This window comes from Camelina sativa, chromosome 16 (assembly GCF_000633955.1).
Source record: "Camelina sativa cultivar DH55 chromosome 16, Cs, whole genome shotgun sequence".
Taxonomy (NCBI): domain Eukaryota; kingdom Viridiplantae; phylum Streptophyta; class Magnoliopsida; order Brassicales; family Brassicaceae; genus Camelina; species Camelina sativa.
Window position 1 is genome coordinate 27,893,122 of NC_025700.1, and position 13,246 is coordinate 27,906,367.

At 35.8% G+C, this 13,246-nt stretch overlaps 4 protein-coding genes and 1 pseudogene across 4 annotated transcripts; 2 read left to right on the forward strand and 3 right to left on the reverse strand.

The window, feature by feature from the left end:
* LOC104754131 lies at positions 51–562 on the reverse strand. Its single transcript, XM_010476277.2, has 2 exons — positions 416–562; positions 51–338 (listed from the first exon to the last, which is right to left on the reverse strand). The coding sequence occupies exons 1-2, from the start codon at positions 560–562 to the stop codon at positions 51–53; spliced, it is 435 nt and encodes a 144-aa protein (XP_010474579.1).
* On the forward strand, positions 2,877–4,071 carry LOC104752906 (patellin-1-like). Its single transcript, XM_010475163.2, has 2 exons — positions 2,877–3,002; positions 3,332–4,071. The coding sequence occupies exons 1-2, from the start codon at positions 2,988–2,990 to the stop codon at positions 3,875–3,877; spliced, it is 561 nt and encodes a 186-aa protein (XP_010473465.1). The 5' UTR covers positions 2,877–2,987; the 3' UTR covers positions 3,878–4,071.
* LOC109129721 lies at positions 3,978–6,432 on the reverse strand (annotated as a pseudogene).
* Positions 6,979–8,259, forward strand: LOC104752907 (36.4 kDa proline-rich protein-like). Its single transcript, XM_010475164.2, has one exon. The coding sequence runs from the start codon at positions 7,126–7,128 to the stop codon at positions 7,999–8,001; it is 876 nt and encodes a 291-aa protein (XP_010473466.1). The 5' UTR covers positions 6,979–7,125; the 3' UTR covers positions 8,002–8,259.
* On the reverse strand, positions 10,588–11,336 carry LOC104752908 (lipid transfer protein EARLI 1-like). Its single transcript, XM_010475165.2, has one exon. The coding sequence runs from the start codon at positions 11,284–11,286 to the stop codon at positions 10,813–10,815; it is 474 nt and encodes a 157-aa protein (XP_010473467.1). The 5' UTR covers positions 11,287–11,336; the 3' UTR covers positions 10,588–10,812.

Here is a 13,246-nt window from a genome sequence, read left to right on the forward strand (position 1 = left end):
AACTACTTGACAAATCCAAGTACGATGAAATACATTACATAGTAATTAACTTAACCAAGTACGATGACTCCAATTGCACAAACAAGCAAGCCTGTCAAACCCGTGATAACGAGGCGTTGACGAGACACAATTGCTTCCATATCATCAATCTTCTTCTTCTGCAACTGATTTCTCTCTAAATCCCCCTTCAGCTCCATGATTGTCGTTGATAGTTGACTTATTATCTTATTCTTCTCATTAATTTCTGCTTGAGCTTCAACCAATGCTCTTCTCGGCCAGCCTTTCACTTCTTCTTCATCAACCCAACTAAAGTACTTACAGTGACCATTACCACCTTCCTACACAAACATCAAACAATTACTTAATCAACAAAGCTACTCACCTCAACATATATCGAAATTCAAGTGATACATACCTTGTACAGCTCACACCCGAGGAACCTTCGATTTGGATTTCTTGCCGTTTTCGAGATGAACATCTTCGCCGGCAATCCACAATCACAAACTTGCCCGACTCCAGACTTGCTCCTCATGCTACTAGACGATTCCGATGTTAATTCCATCTTCACTCTGAATTGAAGTTTCTCACACGATGAAGAACCCTAATATTCAATTTTTTGTCGATTTGGGAAAAATGGGATCTGTGTTTTTTTTTTTAATTTTGATAAAAAGCCCATTAAAATTGGGTCCGGGTCGGGTATTTTATTTTGTTTGCAGGTGCTCGGGTCGAGTTTTAGTTTTCCTGATTATGGTTCTGATGAGTCAACGCCGGTCGTTGCCGGGAGAAAGGACCCGGTGAATCGAGATTTTATGTCCATGGTGTAAAACACATGACGTCAAGTACTTGGTGCATTTGGCCATGCCAAACATATACTTGATGTAGTTGAGCATCCATTATTAAACTTGAGATGTGTGGCTATGTATTGCGTCATACCTCGTGTAGCTGGACATCTTTTTTCCAAAAGAAAAATACAGTGGTATATTATTAATAATAAATTAATAATGTCTTCAATAAAATATTTATTCTAATGATGAATTATTAGTATATATTGTGACATGTAAAAATTTCATAATACAATTTTAACTCGTAAATTCAGTAAGTGATTCCATATATTTCCCTTACAAAAGAAAATCAGACTCGCTAATAGACTAATAGTAATATATATGCCGACTTAGGTCAATTCATATATATATATATGTTTGACTGGATACAAACAAACATTTATTCATATATATAAAGTATGTACTATTTCGCTACTTTTGTGATTTTACATTCCATGTGATATCTTATCTGAATCAGTAAATAATTTACTTTTGTACAATGTTAAGCAAACGCAAAAATACAAATGCTAGAGTTTATAATGAGGGATCCCTTTATGATATCGATCGGGTAATTTTATTTGTTGTTCACACTTTATATATATCACTCATATATTCTATATCAATTCAAAAAGATTTTTAAAAAAATTGCTAACTCTTAGCAATCTCAAAACAGTTTTCATATGTTATACCAACATTCTTAATATCAGAACCTACTTTATAAATGACCACCTAATCTTCTATTGATAATAAAATTTGCCAACCACCAGGTCTTTCACCAAAACTGTTTTCCGGAGGGACCAATTTTTCAAAAAGACATATTTGATGATAAAAAATAGTAAGAACAAAGAAACCAACAAATTAATTGTGATTCTCTTTAACACCATTTTAAGTCTTGTTAGAATTCCCTGGCCGTTAAAGGTCACAATGACTACATATAATATACTTTCTTATAACATGAAGTTTAATTAAGTTGTTAAACATGAAGTCTAACCATGCGCCATCCGATAGTTGATGATTTTTAGTGTGAAGAATTGATGAAAATGTTGACTCGCCTTTAGAGTTCTAAGTCGCAGGGCAGCGTGCTTCTTAGATCGATGTGTTACAAGGTTTAAAACTTTTGATGGACATATGTTAATAGCTCCTATTGGTAATATTGCGTAATCGAATAGAAAACTCCATTATGCATTGAATCGGAGCCAACATATAGGAACAAATAAGTATGGTATTTTAAACTTATATCCCTCTAATTAACGTGGGATAAATACATGAATTGTTATTAAAATATTTGAATTTGGTAGAAGGTTAAATCGTTTGGTCAAAAATTTTACAAGTCGATCAACATGCTCAGCGATTATATATTTGTTTATGTTGTTTATATTGTTTCATGAACATGCGTATTTATATTGTTCAGAGACATGTTTTAACATTATATTGTTCAGAAACTTGTTTTCATAAGTTAATATTTTTTCCGTATCTATGTCATTATATTGTTTCATGGAACATATATTTTTCTATGCAACACCACTTATGAATAAGATCAGTATATATCTAAAACGATATCTAGCATTATGATTTTTTCTACTTTTCATAACTTCTACTTTTTGGTTCAATGAAAATTGTAATGCACGGTTAAATCAAATTTTAGACTAGAGTGTTGTGTCTCGATTTTCTCCTGACCATCATCACTCCAAAAATTAATATTCATTGTAAATTTGTAATCATAGTTTGTTTTCAACCTATAATGATTTATAGTAGACGATAATTCAGTATCTTTGCTTACGAAAAAAAAAACTCTTAATTATTTACAAGTAGACATTAATTGCAAGTGGTGTACGATCTTGTTTATGATATTTTATATTTTACACAAACACAAACTGTGCATGATGTGTCTCGTTCTCAAACAAATATAGAACAAAAGCTTTTTTTTCATCTCATTAATTATTATTGCCAGAGAATAATTATGCTCAATACGTGATTTTGATTTAGGAAATAATATTTTTTTATAGAAAAATAATTTTGATAAAGTTGTATTTGTTTCTCCTATAAATTAAGCCATCTTCTCAACCAAACTCTTCACTCATCAAAGCATCACACAACACACTCATACATACACTTTCTCTTCTCTTCATTTTCTTAGATCCTTTAACTCATTTTCTACTTATTCAAATGGCCACCGTCGAGGTATGCAAATATATATATATGTTGTTAAAATTCATAACCAAATTCCTTGGTTAGTCTAAAGATTGATACAAGCAATCCAATACTCTCTATAAAAGCTGTAAATCAACATCCGATTATATGTTCTTTGTTGCGTTAATCTACGTATATGCCAAAGTTTATACATGTATATATATATATATATATATATATATATCATGATCCAATTTTTTGTTTTTGTAATTGTAATTACAATTAAAACAAAACTACTTGCCGTTTGTACCAAACGGAAACGCCACGCAGTTTTGGAATTGATCTATGTGACTTAAGCTTTTGAAACAATGATTTTGCAGGTTGAACATGTGACTCCAGCACCAGCTGAGACCGTTGAGGTGCCAGCACCAGCTGAGACCGTTGAGGTGCCAGCACCAAAGACTGTGGAGCCGGAGGAAGCTGCCCCCGTCGCTATTGTCACAGAATCTGCTCCAGCTCCGGTAACAGAATCCGAAGCACCTGTAGAAGTAACGACTAAAGACTTGGTAGTGGAAGAAACAGAGAAACCAGTCGAAGAGACAGAGGAGAAGAAAACAGAGGAAGCTCCAGTTGAAACTCCGGAGGTTGTGGAGATCAAGAAAGAGGAAGAAGCTCCGGCGGTTGCGGAGATCAAGAAAGAGGAAGAAGCACCGGTTGAGACTCCAGCGGTTGTGGAGGAAGAGAGCAAAACAGAGGAAGTTGTAGAGACGAAAAAAGAGGAAGAAGTAGAAGAAAAGAAGACAGAGGAAGCTCCAGCGGTTGTGGAGGAAGAGAAGAAGCCAGAAGCAGAGGAGGAGAAACCCACTGAAGTAGCTGCAGTGGAACCCGTCGTAGCAGCAGCTCCAGTGGAGAAGGCTGATGTGTAAAATTTGAAGTAAAGAAACTGTCTTTTGAAGAAGACGAAGAAAAATGTTAGCAAGTAAACTATTTGTTACTTTTTTAAGTACTCTGTGTCTTGTTTTGTTGTTGAGTCTCTGACTCTTCTTGCCTTTGTTTTCACTATTCTCTTATGTTACTTTCAATGGTTATCATTTTGAATAAGATATACATTATTTTTATAGTTTGTTTGATCCAAGACTTACACACTAGTTTACCTGATCGGTACTCTTCAAAACAGACGATATTGGAAAGAGTTCACTTCCTGTGACTCCAAGCAATCTTTGGACATGAGTGCTTCGATAACGTTACACCTTGGGACAGCCCTTTTCTCTATGCTTAAATCCAAGAACCATAGGGTTTGAAACCACAGTCTTTAGGGGACAATTCATCTCCTTCACCAGGAACTCCATCCTCATCTTCACTAACTCTGCAGATAACTTAAGACACGGAGGAAGGCGTTTGATCATTGTAGTGATCTCCTCTCTGCTGAATCCTAAGCCTAGAAATGTGTCCACACTTCTTCAGGGTTTCAAATGTCTGACTTATCTTCTTCTCTGATAATGCCAGAGTGATTGGCCACTTTTGAACACTGCCCATTCATCTTCCACAACAAAGCCTAACATTCGATAGACATTTGACTTTTTCTTCTATTGTTCCCTCCCTCAATCAGTGAACAACACGCAAACCTTCGAGAAACTTTTAAGAGGTCGGATCAATACCTATCTCAACGACCTTCTTGTGGGATTCTTGAAAGTTTTCATTACCACAGACACGGGTATCAGGGTTTAAAGAAACAGAGGGAAACAGTTTATGTGAAAATAAATAATCAGACTGATTCTTCCAACTAATATACCACTTTGATACAACCTAGAAACTCCCAAGGAGACAAAGGAACGAATCCATCAAGCGTAACTAATTACTAAGTAATCGAATCATGAATCATTGTTCCTAGGATATTTTCTTAGAACTAATATCTGAAACTTACAGAAGAGACTCTCATTTTCAGAATTTGGCTCGTCACTGAAAGAATGATGCTTGAACCAGAGTTATAGGATTTGGACTAAGAACCCTTTATTGACTTCATTCGGAAGCTTTATCATTGTGCTTTATTGATTTCATTCGGAAGTTTCTCTTCTTTCCAGTGAAGATAGCCATCAACTCAACCACAAGCTCCTCGTCATTGTGCTTCCTCACAAACCTTTTTAAGAAATCATCATCGTTAGATGTCAATACAGACGCCATTGTAGGGAGTTTGCTTCCAAGCGATCCTCTAGACATGAGAGCTTTGATTACGTTACACCTTGGTACAATCCTTCTCCATGCTGTATCCAAGTACCTGAGGGAACAAAGCCATGTCCTTTAGCAGCCAATTCATCTTCTTCACCACAAACTCAGTCTTCTTTTTAACCGTCTCTATAGACAATCCAAAGAACATAGGAAAACACTTGAGTATCATCGCAAACTCATCTCTGCTGAATCCTAGACCTAGAAATGTTTCAAAGAAGTTCAATATCCTCTGCTCTGAAAGACGTATGAACTGCGGATACTTCTTCAACACTTGAATGACCTCGTTTTCATCCAAACCACACATCTTCAAGGTTTCAAATGTCTGACAAATCTTTTCCTCTGAGAATTTCAAAGAGTAAGGCCACTTCTTGAAGATTACCCATACGTCTTCCACAGCAAAGCCTAACCTTTTGTAAACATTTACTTTATCTTCTATTGTTTTGTCGTTCATTTCGTAAAAAACATGGCGAGCATTGACAAACTTTGGTCCCGTCGGATCAAAACCCATCTCAACTATCTTCCTGATGGATTCTTCAAATCTTTCTTTCCCACAAACAGGTTGACCAGCGGATGTAAGCAACGAGAATAGCAACTTCTGAGACACACCCAAGTCTCAAAACCAAGAGATTCCTGATTTTATTCTCCTGCTTACTACCCTGTGGCAAAGAATGACACAGCTTGGAACTCTTCTTATCCGTTTCTAAAACCTCTTTGATGAAATCATAGTATCTGCTTATACCTTTACCCGCTCTTAACCCCAAGATTTCAGGAACTGACGAAACAATCTTAGTGAGCACAGAGCTCGAAGCTCCTCTTGACTGCAAAAACTTAAGCTTGGGACTAAGTGATTTCTCAGCATCAAGTATAAGCAATGTTGGATAACCCGTAACGATGCTGGAGATCTGAGAATCGGTGAACCCATTCATTCTCAAAAAACTCAGAACAGAATCAGGATTTGACTTGTCCTTAATGCTGACCTTACTTGAAATCGATTCTGCGAGTTTTTTAGGTATACCCAATGAGCCAACGAGGTAAGAGACTGTAAAGTTCTTACCTTTACGACCATCTCTACTAAGTCTCGCAGTAGAAACAACAGAAGAGAAGGAATTGGAAAAAGCAGATGATAATACAATAAAGGTACGCCATTTCTGTAACTCAATAGATCCTCTTCCACGGAGTATCAGAGAACACATACCAGAATCAATCAAATGCCACGCCCGTAGAATCGATTCGATATCAAGGAATTGCCCTAAAATCTCAGAACCCTAAAAATCGTTGGAGAGGGAAAAAAACAAAATACACATGATGAACAGAGTATATTGGGCCTTTTGGGCCTGAACGTTCAAAAAAGTGTTAAAGCCCATAATGATCTAAATCTATTAGTTACGATTGTGCCACTCTTTCTCTACAGTATTAAGAATGTACGGACAACGAAACCCTCTGCGTTATTAAGAAGCTTTTCACTGTTTGTTGTCTTGTCTTTTCAAAGTTTTCAACAAATTGTCCTCAAGAATCATCAAATGGAAATGAAATACAAATAAGAGAACAAACAAAGTCACGGACTCTTTTAGTTTGGAGACAGTGATAATAATCATTTTTTTTAGATTAGTCACGGGCATGACCTTGAAGTTTGCATCGTACCAACAACGATCCAAAAATTCTTTAGTTGTAACGCAATAAAATGCTCCAAATATTTCTCGAAGTTTGGAACTTTTTCTTTTTTTTTTCCCTCGCTTTCTTGCCTTACACATGTTCGTTCGTACGTACCATAACAAATAATCGAATCTATTACATTTATAACACTATACCTATTAATTTGCATCCCCCACAAGAGTCACGGTTTACAGTTAAGCTTCACCTATATATTTACATGTAATTCGCGAATCTGATAATAAGGCAGTAAGAGTTTGATTCTTGAAAATCCAAGAAACCCTATCTGAGAACAAAAATGGGTTCGAAGGTTTTGGCTTCTTTATTCATTTTCTTGATCTCCACGGTTATCACATTGCCACCAACGATACAAGCTTGCACTCCTTGTACTCATCCTCACCCTCCGGTTCCAAAACCCCCACACCACGGTGGCGGTGGCGGCGGTGGTGGAGGTGGCAGCGGTGGTAGCAAGCCGCCGCCGCATCACGGTGGAAAAGGTGGAGGACCGCCGCATCATGGTGGAAGAGGAGGCAAGCCACCGCATCATGGAGGCGGAGGAGGGAAATCACCGCCGGTTGTTAGACCTCCTCCGGTAGTAGTGAGGCCACCGCCAATCACAAGACCTCCCATCATAAGTCCTCCAATTCAACCACCGCCCGTTACAACTCCTCCGGGACTCCTCCCTCCGATCACAAATCCTCCGGGACTTCTCCCTCCAGTCACAACTCCTCCGGGACTTCTCCCTCCAGTCACAACTCCTCCAGGACTTCTTCCTCCAATCATTAACCCACCTCCGGTCACAGTTCCACCACCATCTTCCGGCTATCCCCCATATGGTCCACCTTCCGGTGGTGGAGGAGGAGGAGGAGGAGGAGGAGGGGGAGGAGGAGGCGGCGGCGGCAAACAACCAACGTGTCCGATCAACGCACTGAATCTTGGAGCTTGTGTTGACGTTTTGGGAGGATTGATCCATATAGGACTTGGAAATCCAGTGGAAAATGTGTGTTGTCCAGTGTTACAAGGGTTACTTGAGTTAGAAGCAGCCGTTTGTCTTTGTACAACCATAAGACTTAAGCTTCTCAACTTAAACATCTTCATTCCTCTTGCACTTCAAGCTCTCATCACTTGCGGGATCAATCCTCCTCCTGGTTTTGTCTGTCCTCCTCTCACTTGATCTAAAAATTAAACACCCACATGATTTAACAGATGTATGTACGATCAAGGGTTATCGAGGCTTTTGTAATAATTCAAATATATATGTGGTACTGTTGATGATCAGGTTTGTTGATTATCTAGGGTTTTAACAAGTGTTGCTTTCTGTTCTTGTCGTTGTTGTTTTAATCTAGGGTTTTTGCATGAGACTTCTTTAAATTGTTTTCTGTAATCTTTTGTTTTGTTCCAGCTTCTTACTGTCTATCTTTAGCCCTCTCTCTTTCTCTCTCTCTACATATGTAGAGGAGTATTTGAATTGTGTGTAATAGACATGCATGCAGATATGGGAACGTGGATGGAACGTACGGATACATCTTTTTCTTGGTTTTTAAAACGTACGGATAAAGCTTTTGAGAAGAGAACCACTATAGCCCTACAAATCATTGTCTTTTGTTATAAAAATCACCTAAACTCATACACCGAGGACATTTGCTTTCATAGAGATCTTTGCATTACTCTTAAGGCAATATCTATCATTACCTTTTTAACATAAAAATATGTATCATTACTAGGTCTATACATAGTGTTCTCTATAATGCTGATTGTCTATGTACTTACAAATAGTTGTACAATCTATATGGTAACATCCTTAGTGGATGTGATAATAGATACATATATAGTTTTGAACGATACTAAATTTTAAAACGGTAAATGATATTTTTTCTCGCTCGGAGGTCACATGTCCCATTTTATTACTATGGATGACAACTAGAGCTCAACTTCTTTGTGGCACTTGAATAAGGGGATTTCGGCAGAGACATGCAAATGTTGAAATGTTTCTATGTATGATAATCACGAGAAAAATGAAACTTTAGTCACATATATAAAGAATAGTATTAACTCAAGAAAAACTAATAGATATTTTTTTTTCTTACTTTTGGTCACTAGCTAATTATAAACTTTGTTTATTTACAATGTATTTTTTATTGGTAAAATATATGTATAATGTGTTCCACTATTCAAATGCACATAGCTTCTACTGCCTATGTACCTACACACAATGTTCCTTTGCACAAGTTGAGTAAGAAGAAAACAAAAATAGTTCACGGGCTCCATATAGATCCATTGAAACTTAATTGTTCTTTAGGGGCCATCCAACTAGGAAATGACAGGCAACACAATCGTGGCATAAAACCGTAGTCTCGCCATTGTAGCACATAGAGGGAAAGTCTCAATTATTATGTTTAAGAAAAAGAAAAAAAATGCGTGGAGCAGAGTTATCGACTAGAGATATTGATAAACTTTTTTAAGAATTTGATTTTCACGTCAAAATTTATTAGATATGGCCTGTGTGACGAAAAATCAGTTTCCATTGTTCCAAATACCGGCAACCGGCTACGCTAGCAAGAAGAAGAATTTCAAGAGTCAAGTAATGTGTCCTAGACCAAAACTCAGTAATGATCTGCACATTCTCAATATGCCTTTTTATTATGTGCTACATATATATGTCTAGTTTGTTTAGTTACACGATACCATTACGACTATATGAGTTCAATAAAAAATGAAATGTTACTGACACGTATCTGTCCCGTTTACTTGAATGCTCGTTAGATTTAGCTTAACAATGTATACTACGGATCAATAAACATGATTTGACCAATGAAAAAAATTGGTTTTATATCCTATATTTTCTAACGGAGAAATTTGTGTTTCTTTTTCCCTTTTTTTCTCTTATTCATATATAGCATTTGTTAAACAAAGTCAACATGGAAACTGGAGCTGAAAAATATATCTAGACTTGTAGGGGGAAGCACCTTAAATCCCTTGTTTTTCGTCTATAAAGTTGACCATCCATCTATTTTTTTTTTTAATGTTTATCCTTGATTATTGCATATACACACATTTTTCAATTGATTTAATCGAATCCCTATCCATTTGTCAGTGTCACTAAAATGATAAGAGGTTGACGCAGTTTTCTAAATATTTAATCTGATGCGCGACATGTACCATATCTTTGTCGATTCGTTTTTTTCTCTTCGTAAAAATCTTTGAATGTTATAACGCCCCAGTGTTTTTTTCTCTTAAACTTCCAGTGTTTTTAGTACTATTATTTTTTGGAGATAACAAGCTTTTTGTTATATACGAAATTTTAGGTCAATAATCGACACGTACGCATGTAGGCCTTAGTCTTATATTATAGGAAGTAGGGATCATCAGATCATGGAGGTTCCGAGCTTCGAAAGATCGTTTCTTAGTTCGATTGTTTGTCGAGGTCTAGTTATGCATGAGACAACGCACACTGTACGGATGATGACGAAGATTGGTTGGACTTTAGTTTTTGCCTTGAGCCTAGCTTCTTCGTTTCTTGTTTGACTTCTTCGTTGTTGAGAGTTGAGACCTTTATGTACTGCCTAAAGTATTTCCCTCAATTTTGATGGTTGAACCTTCTGTTTCCACACAAGGCATTACAGTCTTCAAATTGTATGGTTTAACAGATCTGGTTTAATTGGTTTATATCTTTGAAATGATTTTGTTTTATGTATTTAGCTTGGACTTATATGTGATAATATTTAATTGATTTACATTATACAGTACAAAAATTGTCAGATCGTATGAACTGTTATTTTATTGATTTATAGACCAAATACACACACTTCCAATGACTGTGAAAGTTTATAATCGTACAATCAAACACACATACATTACTAACTAGATGAACACACAAAGACAAGACAAACAACGACAATCACATATATATAATAGTTTATTTAGAAATCATCTTGTTTGGTATATATTGATACATGAAGTGTGTGATGTATAATTAGGTTCTTGATTAGCATTGGAAACCAGGGGGAACTTTTTTGCTGCAAACATTGAGAAGCAGACTGAGAGAGATCGGAATGTTCAGGTTGATCCCGAGGATATTAGCCTTGAGTGCGGTGCAAAGACAAGCTGCAGCCTCAAGATCAGCGAGTCCTTGGATGAGGGTGCAACATGGCTCGACCGGTGGCTTGCCAAGGGTGATATTGAGTAGGCCGTTGAGCACGTTGGCGCAAACTCCTAGCTTAAGAGCGTCTTTAGGGCATTTGGCTGTGGTCGGGCTAGGGCTAGGGTTTGGGGTTGGGTTCGGTTTCGGGTTAGGTTTTGGCTTAGGAGAGGGGCTAGGGTTAGGTTTTGGCTTGGGAGAAGGGCAACCGCAGTTACCGCAGGCGGAGATTGTTGTGAAGAAGAGGAAGTTGAGAATCAAGAAAAGAGCTAAAGGTTTTGTGGTTCTTGAAGCCATTGTTATAATTCCTCTTTTGCTCATACTGTTTACTTTGGTGGGTGTGAATTGGGATGAGGAGATAAAAGGAGGATTCGTAAGTGCCTTTTATAGTAGTTTGAAGGACATGGCCAGATGTTTCATATATGACTTCATATATATGATTTTTTAAAAGGAAAAAATATCAGTGAAGTTATTTTTGTTTATAATTACATTGAATTACTGATGAAAAGAGGTTATTTGATATATGAACGTCCAACACTCCAACTTACACAGAGCGTATTAATTAGTGGTGATTTTTATACACTGCATTCGAGAAGATTTCTCCAACAAAAAGCATTTGTATGATTATATATGACCTTTTGTATACATGTGTGTATATCTTCTTCTTTTTTTTTGTGGCGAGTGATTTATTTGTTTAGTATTTTTAGTGTTATTATTCTTTTCATTAGATTCTTGGCAATTAAAATTGAAACTGAAGGAAAAGGCCAAGATTGAAACCATGTGTGATCCTTGGAGCATATTGATCTGGCAATCAACATATGGATTCTTGAAGGTGACTCTTTGGAGTTTTGTTAGGCTCCCAGATTATGATGAAACTCTTCTTGAACTTATCCATTACGTAGTAATTTTTTTTTTCTTTTTCTAAATAAATTGAAGTATGATCAGTCTAATTGCTCTACAACCTAGGCATATATATCGTCGAAAAGGAGACGCTCTGACATACAGATTCACTTAACTTGTATACTTTTAAAGAAACTTCATGTATCTTCTGTTTTCAAATTATCCAAAAATATGTGAAAGTTCTAGAAATCATGTGAAAGTTTCAAAATTTTGTTTGATTCTTTGGTTATAAACTCATAATATTGGAAACAGATATTTTTACAAGAAATAATAAATGTTATGTTCAAATATATGTTTAGAAACAAAAGAACAAAAATCTGATAAACAGAAAATCTCCATAAAATTTTGAAATGGTGAAAGCTTATGATGTGTGAAAACATGAAAATATTGATTAACTTTAGAATATATATATATATATATATATTTGACTGTATTTACTTGAACATGCAAATTACCTCTTTCTAAAACTAAGCAAGTACGCATGCACGGAGAAAACCCAATTACCATTATTATGTATAGCTTTACGAATCTATGTTATACAATAGATTTTTTTTTTTTTTTTTTTTGTTTTGTTTTGTTTTTTTTTTTAATATAGAGAGCAAGTTCTAGACGTACGAAATGCCACAACAAAATATACAATTTGATGTGTTCGCTTACAAAGATTTTTTTTTTTGTATTTTTTGAAAAATTGATGTCTTGTTTTGTTTTAAGGGTTGCATAACTAACTAAACTTAATATTAATATATCTTTCAAATGTCTAATGATTAAACTCTTAAGAAAACGAACCTAGCTATAAAATTTCAACCCGTAATCTTCAATCTCCCATAAGTCAATGTTCTCAAAGATATACCAAACTGTGATGTTCACATGAATGTTAACAAAGAAGTAAAAATTTCTAACCCTGATGTTAAGTTTCCATACTTTCATGTTTTTCAAAAGATTAACATTTTCTTCAGGATATGTGGAACGGCTGGCATTTGATTAAAAACAAGATAAGCTGATGAGAAGTGTACATACTTCACATAGATTACCAAACATGTCTTAGTTACAATTTCTACACGTGTCACATTGATGATAAAAGACTATCCCCATTCTACAGATTGTGAACTTGTGTGTCAAACACTTCTATGATTCTGTACACAAAGATTTTATGTGGAAGTCGTTTTAATATTAGTTTTCTATAAAAGTTCTAGCGAAAGTGTACTCGTGTTTCAAAACCATTTATGATTTCTGTACACAATTATTTTTAAGTTTATTCATGTGGAAGTCCTTTTAATATCAATTTTTAGGTTAACTTATATAGTACTCACGATATACGTTACTGAGATAGCGAGAGACTACAGTATTTGGATAGTTTATTGAGCAAAAATAATATAATTTG

Bases quoted from the DNA above. Each gene is read 5' to 3' on its own strand.
- LOC104752907 (XM_010475164.2), top strand. From the start codon at position 7,126: ATGGGTTCGAAGGTTTTGGCTTCTTTATTCATTTTCTTGATCTCCACG.
- LOC104752908 (XM_010475165.2), bottom strand. From the start codon at position 11,286: ATGAGCAAAAGAGGAATTATAACAATGGCTTCAAGAACCACAAAACCT.
- LOC104754131 (XM_010476277.2), bottom strand. From the start codon at position 562: ATGGAATTAACATCGGAATCGTCTAGTAGCATGAGGAGCAAGTCTGGA. The intron at 339-415 runs GTATGTATCACT...ATGTTTGTGTAG, and splicing joins TCGGGTGTGAGCTGTACAAG to GAAGGTGGTAATGGTCACTG.